At 42.8% G+C, this 21,052-nt stretch overlaps 1 protein-coding gene across 6 annotated transcripts in view; it reads right to left on the reverse strand.

The window, feature by feature from the left end:
• CCDC91 (coiled-coil domain containing 91) overlaps positions 1-21,052 on the reverse strand; it is a 189,841-nt gene that overhangs the window by 76,027 nt on the left and 92,762 nt on the right. For all 6 annotated transcript variants that reach the window (XM_058190901.1, XM_058190900.1, XM_058190902.1 and 3 more), the window contains one exon: positions 10,720-10,833. In XM_058190901.1, the coding sequence (XP_058046884.1) occupies positions 10,720-10,833 (114 nt within the window). The remainder of the gene's footprint in view (positions 1-10,719; positions 10,834-21,052) is intronic.

Below are 21,052 nucleotides of genomic sequence, written 5' to 3' on the forward strand. Positions count from 1 at the left end.
GGATCAAACTCCTGGTTGTGGGCAGAGTTAGCCTGCAATACTGCCTTCAAACCACAGGGTGTCAGAGGTGATATTCAGCAGGTTCTGACCAGTTCTGGAGAACCGGTAGAGGAAATTTTAAGTAGTTCGGAGAACTGGTAAAAACCACCTCTGACTGGCCCCGCCCCCATCTATTCTCTGCCTCCTGAGTCCCAGCTGATCGTGGGCTGGGAATGGAGATTTTATAGTATCCTTCCCCTGGAGTGGGGTGAGAATGGAGATTTTACAGTATCCTTCCCCTGAAGTGGGGAGGGAATGGAGATTTTATAATAACCTTTCCCTTGGAGTGGGGAGGGAATGGAGATTTTACAGTATCCTTCTGCTACGCCCAACAAGCCATGCCCACAGAACCAGTAATAAAAAAATTGGAATCCCATTGCTGCAGGGTGGGAAATGGTGACAGATATACGGCATACATAGTGTTGTGACCCAGGTTCCTGGACCCGGACTCCTGGACTCGGATGATTCAGAAAGTGAGGGAGAAGACCTGGCAAGCCCTGCTTCTCTTGAGCCCTCTCCCTCCCTGGCACCCACTCAAAGGGAGGAGGAGGGGCCGGCAAGGCCTGATTCTCTCGAGCCTTCTTCTGATTTGGCAATGCCCCAAGAACAGTTTTGGAGTGATGCAAGACTGCGCAGACGTGACCGGCGCGCGCAGCAGAAGCAGCGTTGGGATAAAGCCAAGGAATGATGGTCATGCAGTGACATCTGCAGAGACTATAAATAGGAGGCGGGACTTCCTGGTTTTTTGTCTTGGACAAAGCAATGAATTTCTTGTGGGCAAACTGTATCAATGGAGGGAAGAATATATTCGTGAGTAATTCTGGCCTTATCTATAATTTCCTCGTTATCTCCAGAAACTTGGCAGGCCCGTGGGTAGACGTGGCCAGGACATTTATCTATGTAAATAAAAGTAGAAGAGGAGGCCTTTGACTGACTCTTTCTTGGGAGTATTGGGGGAGGGAAACAGAACACATAGCAACACTTCTGTGTGAGCTGCATTGGTTACTGGAGTCTTTCTGGATGCAATTCAAGGTGTTGTTGTCACTTTTACGAGGGTACCTAAGGGATCACCTTTTTCCAAAAGTCTCTACCTGTCCAACCTGATCTAGCAAAATGGACAACCTGCAGATCCTGTCAGCCAACAAGTGTCAGTTGTGAGGAACAGAAAATGGCCTTTTCCCGCAGTGGCCTCTGCTCTGTGCAATATTCTCCCCTTGCATATTGTTAGCCAAACCTGGTTATATTCTGGGATGCGTGAATGAATCAAGGATCTGGTTTCTTAGCTGTAACTGGCCAAGCATCTCGGCTGCTATGTACACATTTAGTTTAGATGTTTCCATTGGTTTTTTTTTTTATTGTTTTGAAATGTTTTAATTGTAATATATTTTTTGAATTGTAAGCTGCCCAGGGTCATTGACTGAGATGGGCAGCTACAGAAATTGACTGATTGACTAAACAAACAAACAAACAAATAAATTTACGGGACCGCCTGCTGCCACCAATAGCCTCCCAGCGACCTGTGCGCTCCCATAGGGAGGGCCTCCTCAGGGTACCGTCAGTCAAACAATGTCGACTGGCGACGCCCAGGGGGAGGGCCTTCTCCGTGGGAGCCCCTGCCCTCTGGAATGAGCTGCCTCCGGGGATACGACAACTCCCCGACCTCCGGACCTTTCGACGCGAGCTAAAGACCTTCTTGTTTTATCACGCAGGGCTGGCCTAATGTATTTTAAATATGGGTTTTATTATGGTTTTATCACTGTTTTTATTCGTTTCGGCCTAATTTGAATTAGATTTTTAAAATGTTTTTTAATCTTTTGTAACTTTGTTTTATTTGGCTGTAAACCACCCTGAGTCCTTCAGGAGAAGGGCGGTATATAAATTAAATAAATAAATAAATAAAATGGGAATATAGTGGAAGAAATGTTCCAAGAGAATCCGCATCCACAAATGCATAAAAAAATAAGCTATTTTATATTTCTGCTACCCATCCAAACCCATTTTTAGGCTTCCAAATGAAGGGATAAACCCACCGAACTGTTCAAAAGCATTGATTTGAATACTGTTATGTACTCAATTCTTACCCTGCGTATATTAAGAGCTCTACATCTCCTCCTCCCTTGCGTTGCAAACAGCCCTCTCTTTACAGAATAACGTTCTTAAATATTCTCATACTTGGCTATCTTAGAAAGGTCTCCGAAATATTTTTAGCTGCCTGCCCTATGCCAACAAAAGATGCAATTAATTCCTTTAATGACCATACAAAAACATTATTAATAAGATCATCTAGTTGCTATGAACATGTTACAAGCAAAACAATGGCTGGAGTCAGAATTTCGGCGCAAGAAATTTGGAGGAGGAAAATTCGGACTCCTCCTATCCCCGAGAGCTTTGACTGCTCTGCATCGCATTGGTAAGAGGTTCCCCTTTCATTCATCAGGGGGCATTTTTTTTATAGGTTGCAGGTGGCTACGGGGGATAGGAGAGAATGACCATCTCTTTCCATGGACATCCTTAACTGATCCGAGGCGAAATCAGCGCATCTTAGTTAACAGCTACAAAGGGATTGGCGATGATTTCCGAATATAAACCTATGTTTTGCAACACCCTTTGCTTAATTTTTTTTTTTTTAATTGAAAAAGTTTTAAAAAACAAAAACATTTCCCCCCCTTTTTTCCCCCTCCCTCCCAGAAAACCCCCTTCCCCCCCCGCCCCCGGCTTCCCGGGTCAATCACAAGGTATTGTTATACATAAACCAAACATAGAGTAAAATTTTCCCTTCTAATCCAATTAACCTCATCCAAATCTTTTCATCTCCCAACTCCCTCCCCATTACATAAAATAATACTTCCTAATTATTCAAAGGCAATCTGATATTTCTTAATCTGATATCTGTTTTGTAGATAATCAATCCATTTTTTCCATTCAATTAAATAACTTTCCTGCGAATTGTCTTTTAAAAAAGCTGAGATTTTAGCCATCTCAGCCAAATTAATGACTTTCAATATCCATTCTTCTATTGTAGGTACCTCTTCTTTCTTCCAGTATTGTCCAATCAACAGTCTTGCTGCTGTTATTAAATTCAGAATCAATTTAGTCTCAATCCCTGTACAATCCGTTATAATTCCCAAAAGGAAAAATTGCGGCAGGAACTTTATCTTCTTCTTCAGTACATTTTGATTGCTTAATTTTCTTAACCCAAAAGAAAACTTCGTGTTTTTCTCTTGGTTGAAAAGGAGCCTTTCCCGTCCGCCAATGGGGGCATGCTAGCATTTGAAAGGTATTTTACGAGAAGAGTTCTCCACTCCTCCGAAACCAATAAAATACCTTATTCCACCAGACTTGATATCCTGGGTCTAGAAAACTTGGAACTTCGTCGCCTTCGACAGGACCTGGGTTTAGCTCATAAAATCATCCGTTGTAATGTCCTTCCTGTCAATGACTTCTTTAGTTTCAATAACAATATCACAAGAGCTACCAACAGATTTAAACTCAATGTCAACCGCTCCAGTTTAGATTGCAGAAAACACGATTTCTGTAACAGAATTGTATATGCTTGGAATGCATTACCTGACTCTGTGGTTTCTTCTCATAACCCCAAAAGCTTTACTCAAAATCTATCCATGGTTGACCTCACCACTTTCCTAAGAGGACTCTAAGGGGCGTGCCTACCGTTCCTGTCCTATTGTTTCTTCCCCTATGTATATATATGTTTATAGTACCTTGTTTCTCCTCATATATATCTTTATATATTATATAATCCTTTATGCAATGCTTGTATATATTGTTACGACAAATAAAAATAAAATAAATAAAAATAAATAAAAAACCTGTGATAATCCTGGGCGTGGCCCGAAGCCAACAAAGCCAGAGAAGCGGTATGAGTCCCTTGATTGGCACCAACTTTGCTCCCAACGTCCCTTTTACTTTCTGGCCTGGAGAAAATCTCTCCCACAAACCTGCAGCAGCTTCTGTCCGCAGATACTCCACTCCGAACGCTGTAAGCAGAATGACTGCAAATCAATCAGTCCAGCAGGTCCCAAAAGACTCAAAGAATTCCCGGCCATAATTCCAGCAAGACAAGATAAAGCACATAGAAGCATGACTATAATTCAAACAGTCAGGAGGAATAGAATAGAATAGAATAGAATAGAATAGAATAGAATAGAATAGAATAGAATAGAATAGAATAGAATAGAATAGAATTTTTATTGGCCAAGTGTGATTGGACACACAAGGAATTTGTCCCAGGAATGCAGGCCCCTCTCTCAACACTAGATGAATTCAGCGTTTCTTCCTGACAAATGCCCCTCCCAACTGCCTCTCCTTTAAACTCCATCCCCAGGTGTGCCTTGTGAAGGGAATTGGGGCCCTTTCCTTCCTCGTAAGCCACGCAACCCACGTTGCTCTCTTCTGCATTCTTCCCTGCGTGCCCTAGGATGAGGAGGGGGTGGGCCTTGGTCTTCATCTGAACCCCCTCTCCCTTGTTCTACATCTCCCCTGCTCTGCCCAGCCTGATTTTGCCCTTCCCCAGTTTCCTCCACAGCCAACGGGGCCACTCTCCCGCTTTCTGTCAGCTGTTCGTCTTCTGCCTCAGATTCAGACTCCGATGGGGGCATGACAAAACCCGTTTGTAAGACCTGGAAAGGGACAATTCGCTGCAGACAGCTCACCACGGCTAATTTACTACGGCTAGCCAACATTCTTCTGGAAAGAGAAGTAAGATCCAGAAAGAGTCAGTGATGAACTAGAGATTAACTAGTGGACGATCGCAGGTAAGATAGCTTTGTATACAGTCAATCCTTGACTTACAACCGCAGTTGAGCCCAAAATTACCATCATTAAACAAAATAGCTGTTAAGTGAGTTTTACCCTATTTTAGGACCTTTCTTGCCACAGTTAAGCAAATTGCTGCAGTTGTTAAAAGTTAGTAACATGGTTTAAAATGAATCTGGCTTCCCCATTGACTTTGTTTGTGAGAAGGTCACAAAAAGTGATCGCGTGACCTCAGGACACTATAACTGTCATAAATACGTGCCAGTTGCCAAGCATCCAAATTTTGATCAAGTGACCATGGGGCTGCTGCAATGATCATGTGAAAAACTCATAAGTTACTATTTTCAGTGCCAATGTAACTTAGAATGATCTCTAAACAAATGATTGGAAGCCAAAGATATGTTTGGAAGTCTATATAACAGAGTGAAAGCTTCACACAATTCACTCCAAAATATCTTGAGAAATAAACCAGGAACTCTTCTCAACATCTTCTTTTACAATGAAGAAAAGGTCAAAACTAGAAAGGGACCAGATAAGATTTCATGGAACGAAATGACTTTCCCTTTATCATTTCTGCAAAATGATGTTTAAGAAGGCACCGTTAATGGCTGCCCAACAACAAAATATTTCCTTAACACCAAAGGTTTGGCAACCGCCAAGTCTGAAGCTTTTCCAGAAATTCTGTGAAATATTTTTGTTAACTTGGCATGAAGCAGCACGGAGTAGCTTGAATTTTACATATAATTTTTAGGGATTGTAGAGCGTATACATGGCTCAGGATTGGATTTTTCAGAATTTGGTTTTCAGTTTTATGTATTTCCTTACCCACCTAAGTAGCCAGATCTAATATTGTTCTAGTATTTATTTCATTAATATTTTGTCCTGTGTTTATAAGAGTGTGTATATGTGTGCGCGCATGCAACTCTCATGAAGGGAGGGAGGGAGGGAGGAAGGAAGCTAGATAGAGAGACAGATGGACAGATAGATGGACAGATACTATTGTGTGTGTGTGTATGTGTGTATATATATGTGTGTGTGTGTGCGTGTGTGTGCGTGTGCGTATGTATGTGTATGTATAGATATATATATATAGATATATATATATATATATATATATATATATATATATATATATATATATATATATATATATAGGTCTTTGGTTATTCGGGTTTTCTCCGCATAAAATTGGAAGTGTCTTGGCGGCGTTTCAACGAAGTCTCATTCGTCATCTTCAGGCTTCAACCGTGCTTCTGGGAGCAAGACCTACATACAAACACCGTGAAAACCTCAGAAAACAAATATATATATATATATATATATATATATATATATATATATATATATATATATATATATATATATATATATATATATATATATATATATATATATATATATATATATATATATATATATATATATATATATAGGTCTTTGGTTATTCGGGTTTTCTCCGCATAAAATTGGAAGTGTCTTGGCGGCGTTTCAACGAAGTCTCATTCATCATCTTCAGGCTTCAACCGTGCTTCTGGGAGCAAGAAGCGAAGCTGAAGCCTGAAGATGATGAATCAGACGTCGTCAGCAAACCTTAAAGAGAAAAAACCAAGACCTACATACAAACACCCGCGAAAACCTCAGAAAATATATATATACACAAATATATATATTTGTAGGTTTTCATGGGTATATGTATGCAGGTTTTGGTATGTTCGGGTCTTTTCCCGTGTAAGATTGAAAGTATTTAGGCAACGTTTCGATGAGATCTCACTCATCATCTTCAGCCTTTGGCTTTGTTCTTATGTGAGCAAAGTGTGGATTTTAACTACTGTTTCTCTATAAATACTGGTGTGGGGGGGTGTTTTTTGAATTGCTGGCCTAGCTGTTGCAAGCTGATTGGTTGGCTGTGTTGCTACATATTGATTGGTTAATGGAGTTTTTTGAATTGCTGGCCTAGCTGCTGCAAGCTGATTGGTTGGCTGTGTTGCTACATATTGATTGGTTAATGGAGTTTTTTGAATTGCTGGCCTAGCTGTTGCAAGCTGATTGGTTGGCTGTGTTGCTACATATTGATTGGTTAATGGAGTTTTTTGAATTGCTGGCCTAGCTGCTGCAAGCTGATTGGTTGGCTGTGTTGCTACATATTGATTGGTTAATGGAGTTTTTTGAATTGCTGGCCTAGCTGTTGCAAGCTGATTGGTTGGCTGTGTTGCTACATATTGATTGGTTAATGGAGTTTTTTGAATTGCTGGCCTAGCTGCTGCAAGCTGATTGGTTGGCTGTGTTGCTAATTGGTTAATGGGGTTGATGTTTGCGTGGGAAGTAGAACCTCGAACTCGGAACCAGACCAGGGCCCAAAATGCTACTATATGAGAGAGAGAAGGGGGAGGGGATAGATGGATAGATAGAAATAGCACTTAGACTTATATACTGCTTCACAGTGATTTACAGAGTCATCATTTTGCCCCCAAGAATCTGGGTCCTGATTTTACCCACCTCTGAAGGATGGAAGGCTGAGCCAACCCTGAACCGGTCAGAATCAAACTGCCAAACTGCTAGTAGCTGGCAGTCAGCAGAAAGTAGCCTGCAGTACGGTATTCTAACCACTGCGCCACCATGGCTCATGATAGGTAGGTAGGTAGATACATACATACACACATACATACATACATACATACATACATACATACATACATACAATAAGTAGGGGGAGCTGGATGGACAGACGGACAGATAAGTGATAGATGATAGATAGATATACATATGAACACAAAAAGTATAAAATCTATAATAAGACTGTAATAAAAATACCAATTAAAACTAAAATTAAAAGATGGGGAGGAAAGGAGCAGAATATACAGGGAGGGAGATGGGATCTGTTGTTAATCAACCATCTCCACCTCCTCCATTGGGGCCCGAAACCAATTGGCAGAGACACCTCTTTAGGCCCTTACGAAAGGATAAGAGGGGACACATCAGGGGACAAGATGTTCCAAAGGGCCACAGCAGAGAAGGCCCTTCTCTTGTAATGGCCAGTTCGGGCACATTTTAACCAGAGTGCTACATATACAAGCATGCAAGCCAGGTTCATTAACCCAGAGACCCTTTGCAAGTCAACATATGGTTTCTCCATCCCACCAACTACAGTGTAATGACAAGATTAGGATACCAGATACACTATGGATCTCAGTTCTCCTTATACATTTGTATTAAGGCCCAGTACAAAGTTTGCTAAAGGCTACATCAGAGGTTGTATTCAGCTGGTTCGGACCGGTTCACCCAAGCCAGTTCAGACCGGTTTGCCCAAACCGGTAACGGAAATCGCCCCCACCCCCACCCAGGCTCTATGCCATCGTATTTAGGCACGTTTTTGAGGTCGGGCGCATGCATAGAAGGTGCGCACATGAGCAAAGCACATTCGCGGAAGGCAGGTGTGTGCACGAACCAGGTGTGTGTGCGGCGAACCGGTAGTAACATAATGTGAAGCCCACCACTGGGCTACAACCGTTAATCTGATACTTCGTTTAATCAAGAGATGGGAATCTCTGAGTCACAAGCAGCCTTTTTTCCTTTTGGAGCCTGTTGGAACCAATTCTGGTCACAGCCTGCTAAAAAATAAGGGCATCATGATGAAGTGAGGGACACCTCTATATTTTAGGCATGCCTTAAACTAGTCAGGATACGGGTTGAAAACAAAGTTTGCTGAAGATTCTCCAAGTTCCCTGAAACAGTCTGCCTTGCTCCCATGTGCAAATTAGTTTCACATATTTGGCTCTCCATCCACCCAAAAATTAGTTCTCCTTGCATTCTATTAATATTCGCAGACTGCTTCACGAAATTGACCTACATTTATGTAACGCATTTCCTGTTATAACCGTTCAAAATGATGATAATCCCCAACCAAAGAGGCAGGGGGAGATGTCCTCCAATTGAATTTGTGGCTTGAGAATTATAGTACTTAAAACCTCAAGCTAGGAAACTGGTTTATTCTATTCCTCCAATTTTAAGCAACTGTTTCCATTTAGAGCCACTTAAAGGTTCACGGCATCATTTAAATAAGATGAATGACATAGTGACATAGTATGTCGAGCAGGAGATGAATGTAATTTCAAAGAAAATATGGAAACATCAATCTGGTTTATAGGGCTAAATAGATCATTTGATGAGACACTTCTTGCTATTGTAACAAATGCTGTGATTATGAGTCTGTGGTTAGGTATTCACTATTGGGACATGGTGGCTCAGTGGCTAAGACACTGAACTTGTCAATCGAAAGGTCGGCAGTTCAGCGGTTTGAATTCCTAGTGCTGCATAACGGGGTGAGCTCCCGTTACTCGTCCCAGCTTCTGCTAACCTAGCAGTTCGAAAGCACATAAAAAATGTGAGTAGAAAAATAGGGACCACCTTTGGTGGGAAAGTAACAGGGTTCTGTGCACCTTTGGCGTTTAGTCATGCCAGCCACATGGCCATGGTTTATTTCTCCGGTAACATTGTATTGCTAACTAGGACATATAAAACCTTTGCCAGACCAATTCTTGAATACAGCTCGTGTCAGGGTCCTGCCAGCTCGTCTGCCTGGAACCCACAGTGTATATCGGACATTAACACGATTGAGTGGGTTCAGAGGTATTTCTTGAGAAGAGTGCTCCACTCATCTACTCACAGTAGAATTCCCTATGCCTCCAGGCTTGAAATTTTGGGCTTGGACAATCTTGAACTATGTTGCCTGCGGTCCGATCTAAGCATAGTACACAGAATTGTCTGCTACAATGTCTTGCCTGTCAACAACTTCTTCAGCTTCAACCACAATAATACAGAGGCAAACAATCGATACAAACCCTAGGGAAACTACTTCAAACTCGATTGCAGAAAATACGACTTCAGCAACAGAGTGGTCAATGCCTGAAATGCACTACCCGACTCCGTTATTACAGCCTCACACCCTTGCAGCTTCAACTTCAAGCTGTCTACAGTGGACCTCATCCCATTCCTAAGAGGTCTGTAAAGCGGGCGTGCATAAGCGCACCAGTGTGCCTACCGTCCCTGTCTTATTATTCCCCATTTATCTGCATTTACTCCCTTTGTTCATGTTTTTTTTTCCATAAAAAAGTTTTATTTTTACAATCATGTCAAACAACTCATTCAATGTACAGTTATATACAATTAGTCGGGCCTGCCCAGTCACCACCCCACTTTTTAACACTCTTCCCTCTTCTACCTTCTTTTACTTTCCAGGCCTTCCTCTCCTTCTCTTATCTACATCCTCTCCTCCCTCCACCCTCCACCTTCCTTCTCCCTCTTCTACCCCTCTTCCTTCCTCTTCTCCTCTTTCCTACCTCCTATTCTCTCTTTTTCTCCCTCCCCACCGTTCTAAAATGGTAACTGGGCAGACCCGACCCTACATTAAATATATTTATACATCTTCAATAATCCCTGTACATTAACCATCACTCCATCTCTAGCCTCAACCCCCCAATTCCCCTCCCCCTTACCCCCCCCCGACTTCCCAGAATAAAATGCAGGGTATCAAAACTAACAATCATAATCTAAAATAATTCCTAAATTATAATCTCTAGTCTCTCCACACTTAATCACACTCTCAATTCCCCTCTCCTTCAGAAATATATCTAATACAAAATATTTCCTTTGTTCATGTTTATATTCATACCTATACTTGTTATCTTGTACATGTTTGACAAACAAATAAAATAAAAAATAAAAAAATACTAGCATAGTATTTCATATCTGTGCAAGCTTCTGACCAATTTGTCAGATAATTCAAAGGATGCTAGGACACCTAACCAACCAAACCATCCAGCATTTCTAAGCAGGTTTTGAACTAACTTGTCACATGACTTCTCTCCAGCTCCAAAATTGGACCACTCTTGTCTTCAAGCTTCCACTTACCCTTTTCTGCTCCTTGATGTATTCTATCAGTTCTTCCCTCGTTTGCTTCACAGCTTCTTCTACAGCTCTCTCGCTTTTCCTTCGTTCTTCTAGGATTGCTGCTTTCACCATTTCCTAATATTTAAACATGTATATTTAGAGAAAAAAAGTATTATTAGAATAATAATGTACTTATTTTCCTTCAATGTTTTCAGGACTGCACAGGCTACCTCAGTTTTTCTCTGCCCCACGAATACCTCCTTCAACACAGGGCTACCTGAGACTGTATATAAGGCGTTGAGCTTGTCAATCGAAAGGCCGGCAGTTCAGCGGTTCGAATCCCTAGTGCCATGTAACGGGGTGAGCTCCTGTTACTTGTCCCAGCTTCTGCCAACCTAGCAGTTCGAAAGCACGTAAAAAATGCATGTAGGAAAATAGGGACCACCTTTGCTGGGAAGATAACAGCGTTCCGTGCGCCTTTGGCGTTGAGTCATGCTGGCCACATGACCACAGAGACATCTTCAGACAGCACTGGCTCTTTGGCTTTGAAACGGAGATGAGCACCGCCCCCTAGAGTCTGGAACAATTAGCAACTATGTCCCTTGGACTGCAAGGCGAACAAACAAGTCAGTCCTAGAGGAGATCAACCCTGACTGCTCTTAGAAGGCCAGATCCTGAAGATGAAACTGAAATACTTTGGCCACCTAATGAGAAGGAAGGACTCACTGGAGAAGAGCCTCATGCTGAGAACAATGGAGGGCAAAAGAAGAAGGGGACGACAGAGAACGAGGTGGCTGGATGGAGTCACTGAAGCAATAGGCATGAGCTTAAATGGACTCCAGAGGATGGTAGAGGACAGGAAGGCCTGGAGGAACATTGTCCATGGGGTCGCGATGGGTCAGACATGACTTCGCAACTAACAACAACAACAACAAAGCGAGGGGAACCTTTACCTTTTACTCCCCTTACAGAAGTCCCAAAGATTTTTTTTTTCAGAAGGGAAGTGTTTCTTGGGGTTTTTTTTTTCCTTTGAAAAGATTTTGTTTCTCACCCAAGAAGCTTCTTCCGAATTCATTCTTCAGAAACTTCTTGGATGAGAAACGAAAGGAAAAAAAAAAAACACCTCAAGAAAGTCCCAGTTGCCTTTTGGAAAAAAGCACCTTTGAGACAACGACGACCTGGATGGTTGAGAATCTCCACAGACATTTTACTTTAAAGAGAAAAAAGTATTATTAGGATAATAATGTACTTATTTTGCTTCAATGTTTTCAGGACCGCACAGGCTACCTCAGTTTTTCTCTGCCCCACGAATACCTCCTTCAACACAGGGCTACCTCAGACTGTATATAAGACGTTGAGCTTGTCAATCGAAAGGTCGGCAGTTCAGCGGTTCGAATCCCTAGTGCCACGTAACGGGGTGAGCTCCTATTACTTGTCCCAGCTTCTGCCAACCTAGCAGTTTGAAAGCACGTAAAAAATGCATGTAGGAAAATAGGGACCACCTTTGCTGGGAAGATAACAGCGTTCCGTGCGCCTTTGCCGTTGAGTCATGCTGGCCACATGACCACAGAGACATCTTCAGACAGCACTGGCTCTTTGGCTTTGAAACGGAGATGAGCACCGCCCCCTAGAGTCCGGAACAATTAGCAACTATGTCCCTTGGACTGCAAGGTGAACAAACAAGTCAGTCCTAGAGGAGATCAACCCTGACTGCTCTTAGAAGGCCAGATCCTGAAGATGAAACTGAAATACTTTGGCCACCTAATGAGAAGGAAGGACTCACTGGAGAAGAGCCTCATGCTGAGAACAATGGAGGGCAAAAGAAGAAGGGGACGACAGAGAACGAGGTGGCTGGATGGAGTCACTGAAGCAATAGGCATGAGCTTAAATGGACTCCAGAGGATGGTAGAGGACAGGAAGGCCTGGAGGAACATTGTCCATGGGGTCGCGATGGGTCAGACATGACTTCGCAACTAACAACAACAACAACAAAGCGAGGGGAACCTTTACCTTTTACTCCCCTTACAGAAGTCCCAAAGATTTTTTTTTTCAGAAGGGAAGTGTTTCTTGGGGTTTTTTTTTCCTTTGAAAAGATTTTGTTTCTCACCCAAGAAGCTTCTTCCGAATTCATTCTTCAGAAACTTCTTGGATGAGAAGCGAAAGGAAAAAAAAACCCCCAAGAAAGTCCCAGTTGCCTTTTGGAAAAAAGCACCTTTGAGACAACGACAACCTGGATGGTTGAGAATCTCCACAGACATTTTACTTTAAAGAGAGAAAAAAAAGTTAAGACACCACAGCCCAGAAGATGGAACAAAGAAAATGCAGTCATGGTTGAACCATCACGCAACCACCTGCCAATGTTTGTACAGCTCCCGGGTTTGTTCTAATTCCTGTAATCGCTGGGATTTCTTGACCGTGATTACCACAAGAATAAAGGATCTTTAATCCAGGATCGTGCGCGTACGTATTGATTATTTTTCTTAAATGCAGTGCAAGCAGTTTGCGGGATGAATGGGCAAATTCACCAGTGAGGTCATAAGGCTGCAAAACAAAAGGAAGGGGTGAAGAAACGGGATCAGCGGGAAAGCTGAAAATCTGGGCTCTAAGCTGCAAAGGAGGAGGTGACAGGAAGAAGGAGATCCCCACATCTGCAAGCCAAGCTGTTTTCTGAAAGGCTGATGACAGAAGGAGCAGTTAGAGGGATACCAAGGAGCGCCAAGCTGATCCATGCTTCTTCTTGTTAGTTGCAACCCAGTGATGGGTTGCTACCGGTTCGGTCTGGTTTTTGTGAACCAGTAATAATGGCGGTGGGAGGCTGCGCCCGGGCGTCATCGCGGATGATCTGCGCAGGCGCACGTGAACTCCTGATCCCATGGACAATGTTCCTCCAGGCCTTCCTGTCCTCTACCATCTTCTGGAGTCCATTTAAGCTCACGCCGACTGTTTCAGTGACTCCATCCAGCCACCTCGTTCTCTGTCGTCCCCTTCTTCTTTTGCCCTCCATCTTTCGCAGCATTAGGCTCTTCTCCAGTGAGTCCTTCCTTCTCATTAGGTGGCCAAAGTCTTTGAGTTTCATCCTCAGGATCTGGCCTTCTAAAGAGCAGTCAGGATTGATCTCCTCTAGGACTGACTGGTTTGATTGCCTTGCAGTCCAAGGGACTCGCAGGAGTCTCCTCCAGCATCAGAGTTCAAAATCAATTATTTGGTGCTCAGCCTTCCTTACGGCCCAAGTTTCACAGCCATTCATTGCAACTGGGAACACCATCGCCTTGACTATACACACTTTTGTTGGCAGCATGATGTCTCTACTTTTTAGTATGCTGTCTAGATTTGCCATAGCTTTCCTCCCCAGGAGCAAGCGCCTTTTAATTTCTTAGCTGCAGCCCCCATCTGCGGTGATCTTGGAGCCCAGGAAAATAAAATCTGTCACTACCTCCATTTCTTTGCCATCTATTTGCCAGGAATTGAGAGTATTATCAGCCAAAGACTATTACAGGTTGGTGGAAGAGCTCTCTCCAGGCCGGAGAGACATTGAAAGGGACATTGGGTGCACAGTTGGTGATAATAAAGGGACTCAAATCGGTTCTCTGGCTGTGTCGCCTTTGTGTCATACCCCGGGTCATCACACAGTGTTATTAACCGACCAACTGCAATGATTCACTTAACAGCATTGGCAAGAAAGATCTTAATATGGGACAAGATTTGCTTAACAACTGTCTCGCTTAACAACACAAATTTTGGGCTCGACTGCGGTCGCAACTTGAGGACTATCTGTACTTTTTTAGATACTCCCAATTTGTTGCTTTCTTTGTTCATTGCTTACATTTGGATGTATCACTAGGGAGCTCTTCATAGATCCTCCTTCTTCAAAAAGTTAAGTTATAAAAATAATCCCAGTTTATATTTTCTGAGAAATTGCACTGGTCTAAATATAACTGCCAATTTACTTTCTTTTCTTTTTTCTTTTTTAGGGAGTATTGTTTTTCTTGCTGAATTAGGCCGGTAGACGGTTTCCAACATCTGCATCTTATGTAATTTTACACCGTACAGATGGAGTAAACATTTAATATATACAAACAATAAGAAAGGGGATTAGAGTTCTTGGGTGCTCCCCTGTATTCTTTCCAGGGAGTAGCAGGCAAAATGGTTTGAATTAAAAACAACCGAAGCTGAAGGAAGGATCCGCAAATGATTTGTTCCAACGGTGGCCTTTGCATTTAAAAGGACCGTGTCAAATCTAAACAAAGGTGCTAAAAATAGAACAGAAACGGTAGAACTTCACCCATCCTGACTGCATGGCAGGAAACAGGCCATTGTGAAAGCTTTTTCTGTACCTGGTATAAAAATCATGAAACGGCAGAGGAAGTGCCGTCTTATTGTCACAATCGGAACGCTTCTTAATTTAGGAAGTGAAGTTTTCTTTCAACTTTATTGCATTCCAGAAAGGCTAAGGATACCATCAAAGGCTTTTCTTCAGAATAAAAGAGGCTTCACTTCATCGTTCGCCTCTGATCCACCTGGATAGCATATGTTTCAAAAATGGAAATTGCAGCAAAAGAAACAAGACAGACTTTGGGATTTACTTAAAACTATCCCACTGCTGCAGAAACTGCTCTCCGGAATCTTAGTATTTTTATCTCCATCCCTGGAGGTTTTTAAGAAGAGACTAGACAGTCACGTATCTAAAATGGTATAGGTTCTCCTGCTTGAGCTGGAAGTTGGATTAGAAGATCTCCAAGGTCCTGTCCTGTCCTGTCCTGTCCTGTCCTGTCCTGTCCTGTCCTATCCTATCCTATCCTATCCTATCCTACCCTATCCAATCCTATCCTACCCTATCCTATCCATCCCCTGCCCTGCCCTACCCTACTCTGACCTGAGGCAATCTAATATAATTTATCTTTGTTGTCTTTATTTCTCCTGAAAAGAGTATTTTCAGTTTAAGAAGATAGCTAGAAAATTATTTACATGGAATGGAATGGAATGGAATGGAATGGAATGGAAGGGAAGGGAAGGGAAGGGAAGGGAAGGGAAGGGAAGGGAAGAGAAGAGAAGAGAAGAGAAGAGAAGAAAAGAGAAGAGAAGAGAAGAGAAAATATGGAATGGAATGGAATGGAATGGAATGGAATAGAATAGAATAGAATAGAATAGAATAGAATAGAATAGAATAGAATAGAATAGAATACAGTACAATACAGTACAATACAATACAATACAATACAATACTTGATTGTCACTTTGAATGTACACTAATTGCCATACATTAAAAATGAAATCTTGCTGCATACAGCTCTTAAAGGTTTACCAGCTCCAATTTTTCACTACATAAACACAACAAGATAGAAAGGTAGGTAGGTAGGTAGATGATAGATAGATAGAATAGAATAGAATAGAATAGAATAGAATAGAATAGAATAGAATAGAATAGATTTTTTTTTTATTGGCCAAGTGTGATTGGACACACAAGGAATTTGTCTTGGTGCATATGCTCTCAGTGTACATAAAAGAAAAGATACGTTCATCAAGGTACAACATTTACAATACAATTGATGGTCAATATATCAATATAAATCATAAGGATTGCCAGCAACAAAGTTACAGTCATACAGTCATAAGTGGAAAGAGATTGGTGATGGGAACGATGAGAAGATTAATAGTAGTGCAGATTTAGTAAATAGTTTGACAGTGTTGAAGGAATTATTTGTTTAGCAGAGTGATGGCCTTTGGGAAAAAACTGTTCTTGTGTCTAGTTGTTCTGGTGTGCAGTGCTCTATAGCGTCGTTTTGAGGGTAGGAGTTGAAACAGTTTATGTCCTGGATGTGAGGGATCTGTAAATATTTTCACGGCCCTCTTCTTGATTCGTGCAGATAGATAGATAGATAGATAGATAGATAGATAGATAGATAGATAGATAGATAGATAGATAGATAGATAGATAGATAGATAGATAGATAGATAGATAGATGATAGATATTATGTATGTACCCACATATATTATATGTCACAGAGAAACAACACAGTCTAGTTTGGACGTATACATGTTTATGTCGAGAAAAACTACAGAATCTGGTGGTCCTGGGAGAAATATTTCAAAACCTCCTCCCAGAGGAGAACTAAAAGGGATTATTATATCTTTAGAGAAAGTAAGGTGGATATTTTTTTTTTTGTTTCAATAGGGAAAACATGATGCAGAAGTTTTAAGAGTTGATATAATTTTATATGTTTGCCATTACAAATGTCAAACTTTTTAACAAAAACAGTTTAACTACCAATAACACCTATGTTTAATCATAGCAAGTGAGTTTGGATCGGTTGGTCCTGAGCAAACAGAGAAGCTCCCAGCTTTGTTTCCTGAAAACTGGATCTCTGCTCTTCCTAGTTGGTGAAAGTCTGAAACAGGTGATAGGAGCCTAGATCCAATGGATGGTAAAGGTATTCTTAAGTGAGCAGGTGGTTCTACTTTTCTTGAAAGTGGTAGTGGAACAGCCTCAACACCTTTTCTTTTGAATGAAGGTAAAGGTAAAGGTTCCCCTCGCACGTATGTGCTAGTCATTCCCGATTCTAGGGGGTGGTGCTCATCTCCGTTTCAAAGCCGAAAAGCCAGCGCTGTCCGAAGACGTCTCCGTGATCATGTGGCCGGCATGACTCAATGCCAAAGGCACACGGAACACTGTTACCTTCCCACTAAAGGTGGTCCCTATTTGCATTTTTTACGTGCTTTCGAATTGCTAGGTTGGCAGAAGCTGAGACAAGTAACGGGAGCTCACCCCGTTACGCAGCACTAGGGATTCGAATCGCTGAAATGCCGACCTTTTGATCGACAAGCTCAGCGTCTTGGTGTCCTGAATGAAGGTAGGGATAGGTAGCTGCACAGAGATCTCCTTAAAACAGATTACCCAGACCAGTGGTGAGATTCAAATAATTTAACAACCGGTTCTCTGCCCTAATGATTTCTTCCAACAATCAGTTCACCAAACTGCTCAGAAAGTTAACAACCAGTTCTCCCGAAGTGGAGACTCTTCCCAATTCAGGCCTGGGTGTAAAACTGAGACCCAGCTGATTGCTATTACCGATGATAGGAAGTAATGAGCTTTTCAGGTCCTTCTCCATCTCTCAGCAGCTTTTAATAATAGTTTCCTCAACTGCTTTTAGGACTGAGAGTGGGGATGCTATTTTGCACTTGTTCTCCTCCTCCTCCTGCAGGAGACTCTGATCTATTCCATACCAAAGTATTTTTTACTTCACGATAAACAATTCATCATTTCATGATAAACAGTTAATTACAGAAGAGGGGTTTCAATCAGTCTCTTCTCAGTGTCTTAATTCCACCCACCACCCTTTAGAAAAATCCACAGTGAATTAATGGAGTCTTTCTAAGAGTTGTTGACATCCAAGCTCGGAGGGTTTCAAATATTAGAAGGTCTGTTCGCCATCAGCAGCATTGACAGTATAGGAGCCTAAAGCCTTCATAATGAAAGATTTCAGCCACTTTTCAACAACTGTTTGAACTAAGCTTTTTATCTTCCCCGTGAAATGAAGAGGTTATCTCATAACATGACAAGTTACTCTTTTTATACCAAGCTTATGGGACCTTAGATTAAAATCACTTTCCATGAGAAGGGCGGCCATATAAATTTGACGAATGAATAAAATAAATAAACAACTGACAATTAGCCAGTGGAGATTCAAGCTCTTTAACTGCAGAAGAAATACCCTTTTATTTTTACTGTTGTTCCAAGAATTTAGAACAGTTGGCTTGCGACCAAACTATATACTCCGATTCTAGGATGCTAATCCTATTCCCAAACAAAATGTAGCAGTGAACACAAGACTTTGGCATTTGCAGAAAATCTGATGAAATGTCTGGAAGAAAACAACCAAGCTCAGAGAGCACCAAGGAGCCCTCATTTGATAAAGTGGAGTATTTGTAGCTTAGGGTTGAAATGAGGGCTCCTTGTTGCTGTCTGAGCTTGGTTGTTTTCTTCCAGACATTTCATTACTAAACTAGGTACGATCATCAGTGCTAGTAAGGGAGGAGGGCTTGCTATCAGTTTATAAATAAACTCCATTCCTTACTAGCATTGATGTTGGTACCTGTCGTGTCCCACTCCTCCGCTGATGGCTGGGTCAGGGAAATCTGAATCAGGCGTGCCTCTGCAGCTCTACCAAAGTTCTAGCAAAGTTCTCAAGGCAGGCAGGAGACCAGAAAGTGACTTCAGAAAGATAAGGTAGACTTTGCCTGACTCAGAGAATGCCAGAAAGCAGATCCTTTATATAGGCCACGGGGTGTGGCTCCATGACTCAGCACTTATCCCGGCCTGCCCCTCCCTTCCTTCTGTTGACGCCACTTATCAATTCTCCTGAAGCGAGGGTCACTCCAGTCTGCAGCTGTTGGTAATTGACCTTCCTCAGGCTCACATGCTGTGGGGGAGGGGGAGTGGTCTAGTTGCTCCGTTTGCCTGGGCATGGAGCCAGGGCTGGGGGCTGGAGGCACTTCTTCCTCAGCCTGTCTGGGCATGGAGCCAGGGCTGGGGCCAGGAGGCATGCTAGGACATTCCTCAGCGTTCGGAAGCAGATAAGAAGGCCCCGGCTGCGGGGAAAGCCGACGAGGCACAACACTACCTACTTTGGACAAGGAAACAACAAAGCTCAGAGAGCATCAAGGATACTCTCAATCTAGATCTTGGTTTATTTTACAACCTCTCGATACGAAGAGATCTACATGTGTGGGGCAAATATATCTGGTCTCGAGTCTAGCAGAACCTCAGGATGGATCTAGTCATGAGTAGCCTACACATTGGTCTATATGTTCCACACTCCATCTATCATTCCCTCAACCCCTTAACCCAGGGGTGTCAAACTCAAGGCCCTTGGGCCGGATTCGGCTTGCAAGGTGCTTAGATCTGACCTGCGGGGCTGGAAATAGTGAAGGACCGGCCTGTGGTGCCTCTGCCAGCAAAAACAGGCTCCATTTTCGGCCACAATGGCCTCCTGCAACCCTCCGCCAGCAAAAATGGAGCTCAGGAGGGCTGTAGGAGGCTGTAGCAGCCCCCTGAGCTCCATTTTCACTGGCAGAGGGCTAGAAAAGCAAACTAAAAACAAAACAAAAGGAGAAATGTTTCCCTTTTTGCATTTGAGCATGCAAGAAGGGACAGGAAAGGAGAAAGAGGAAAGACAAAAAAAAGAGAACATGGGAAGAGAGCAGGGAAGGACAAATAAGGAAAGAGGGAAAGGAAGACGAAAGAAGAAGGAAGAGGGAAGGAAGGAAGGAAGGAGGGAAGGAAGTAAAAAAGGAAAGAAGGAAGGAAGGAAGATTATGAGAGTGCGTGAGGATCTGAGAGAAATCCTGCCTTAGCACTTGGCCACCGCAAGTGCTCCCTGTTGTGGTCCGTCAGCAGCCTGTGGAGGTGGCAATGGAGTCAGACAGCGATGAGGCTGAGGTGAGGCCAGGGCCATCGGGAAGTGAGTGCGGACTCCAGAGCCTCCAGAGACTGATAGCACTGAGGCAGAGGAACAAGAGGAGCCTGTTCCTAAAGCACGCATAAGAAGAGCTGCCAGAAAGCAAGAGCAGCTCAAGCAGAGAGGACAACTCGGGAGTAGGGGCAAGAGATGATTGGCCCCTCCCATAAGGCTTAAAGCAGATCAGAACCAGCGTTTGGCCTTTGCCGGAAAACAGCATTGTAGCTGTGTCTTCTGCTTCATCTTCTGCTTCCTCTAAGTCTTTGTTTTTGTGGCTTCCAGACGTTTGCCATGAAGGGCCTTTGGCAGTTTGCCTAATTGGACCAAGGTTTGCGAGATAACTGAGGAATTTGTGTTGTGAGGCATTTGTTTTACTTCGAGTTAAACAACGCTGGGAATGAAGTAATTCCCAGCTGTTCGAATAAAGTTTGTTCATTTTTTCACGGATTGAATTTATTACTACCTACTTGGGCCTGGATCACAACACTCCCGACACGAGTGACGTCGAGCTGGCCACGCCCACCATGGCCATGTACCACCCCCCACCCCCAGGTCAAACACAACCCTGATAAAATCGAGTTTGACACCCCTGCCCTAAGCGATCCATAGGGACTAAGACACTATCTGAGCTGTGGTGGCGCAGTGGTTAGAATGCAGTACTGCAGGCTACTTCTGCTGATCACCGGCTGCCAGCAGTTTGGATGATAGAAGCTCACCAGGCTCAAGGTTGACTCAGCCTTCCATCTTTCCGAGGTGGGTAAAATGAGGACCCAGATTGTTGGGGGCTATAGGTTGACTCTGTAAACCGCTTAGAGAGGGCTGTAAAGCACTGTAAAGCGGTATGTGAGTCTAAGTGCTGTTGCTATCTGATGCAGTCCAACAGCCTCCAGCACTAGAG

Source organism: Ahaetulla prasina, chromosome 7 (assembly GCF_028640845.1).
Source record: "Ahaetulla prasina isolate Xishuangbanna chromosome 7, ASM2864084v1, whole genome shotgun sequence".
In the NCBI taxonomy this organism is placed as follows: domain Eukaryota; kingdom Metazoa; phylum Chordata; class Lepidosauria; order Squamata; family Colubridae; genus Ahaetulla; species Ahaetulla prasina.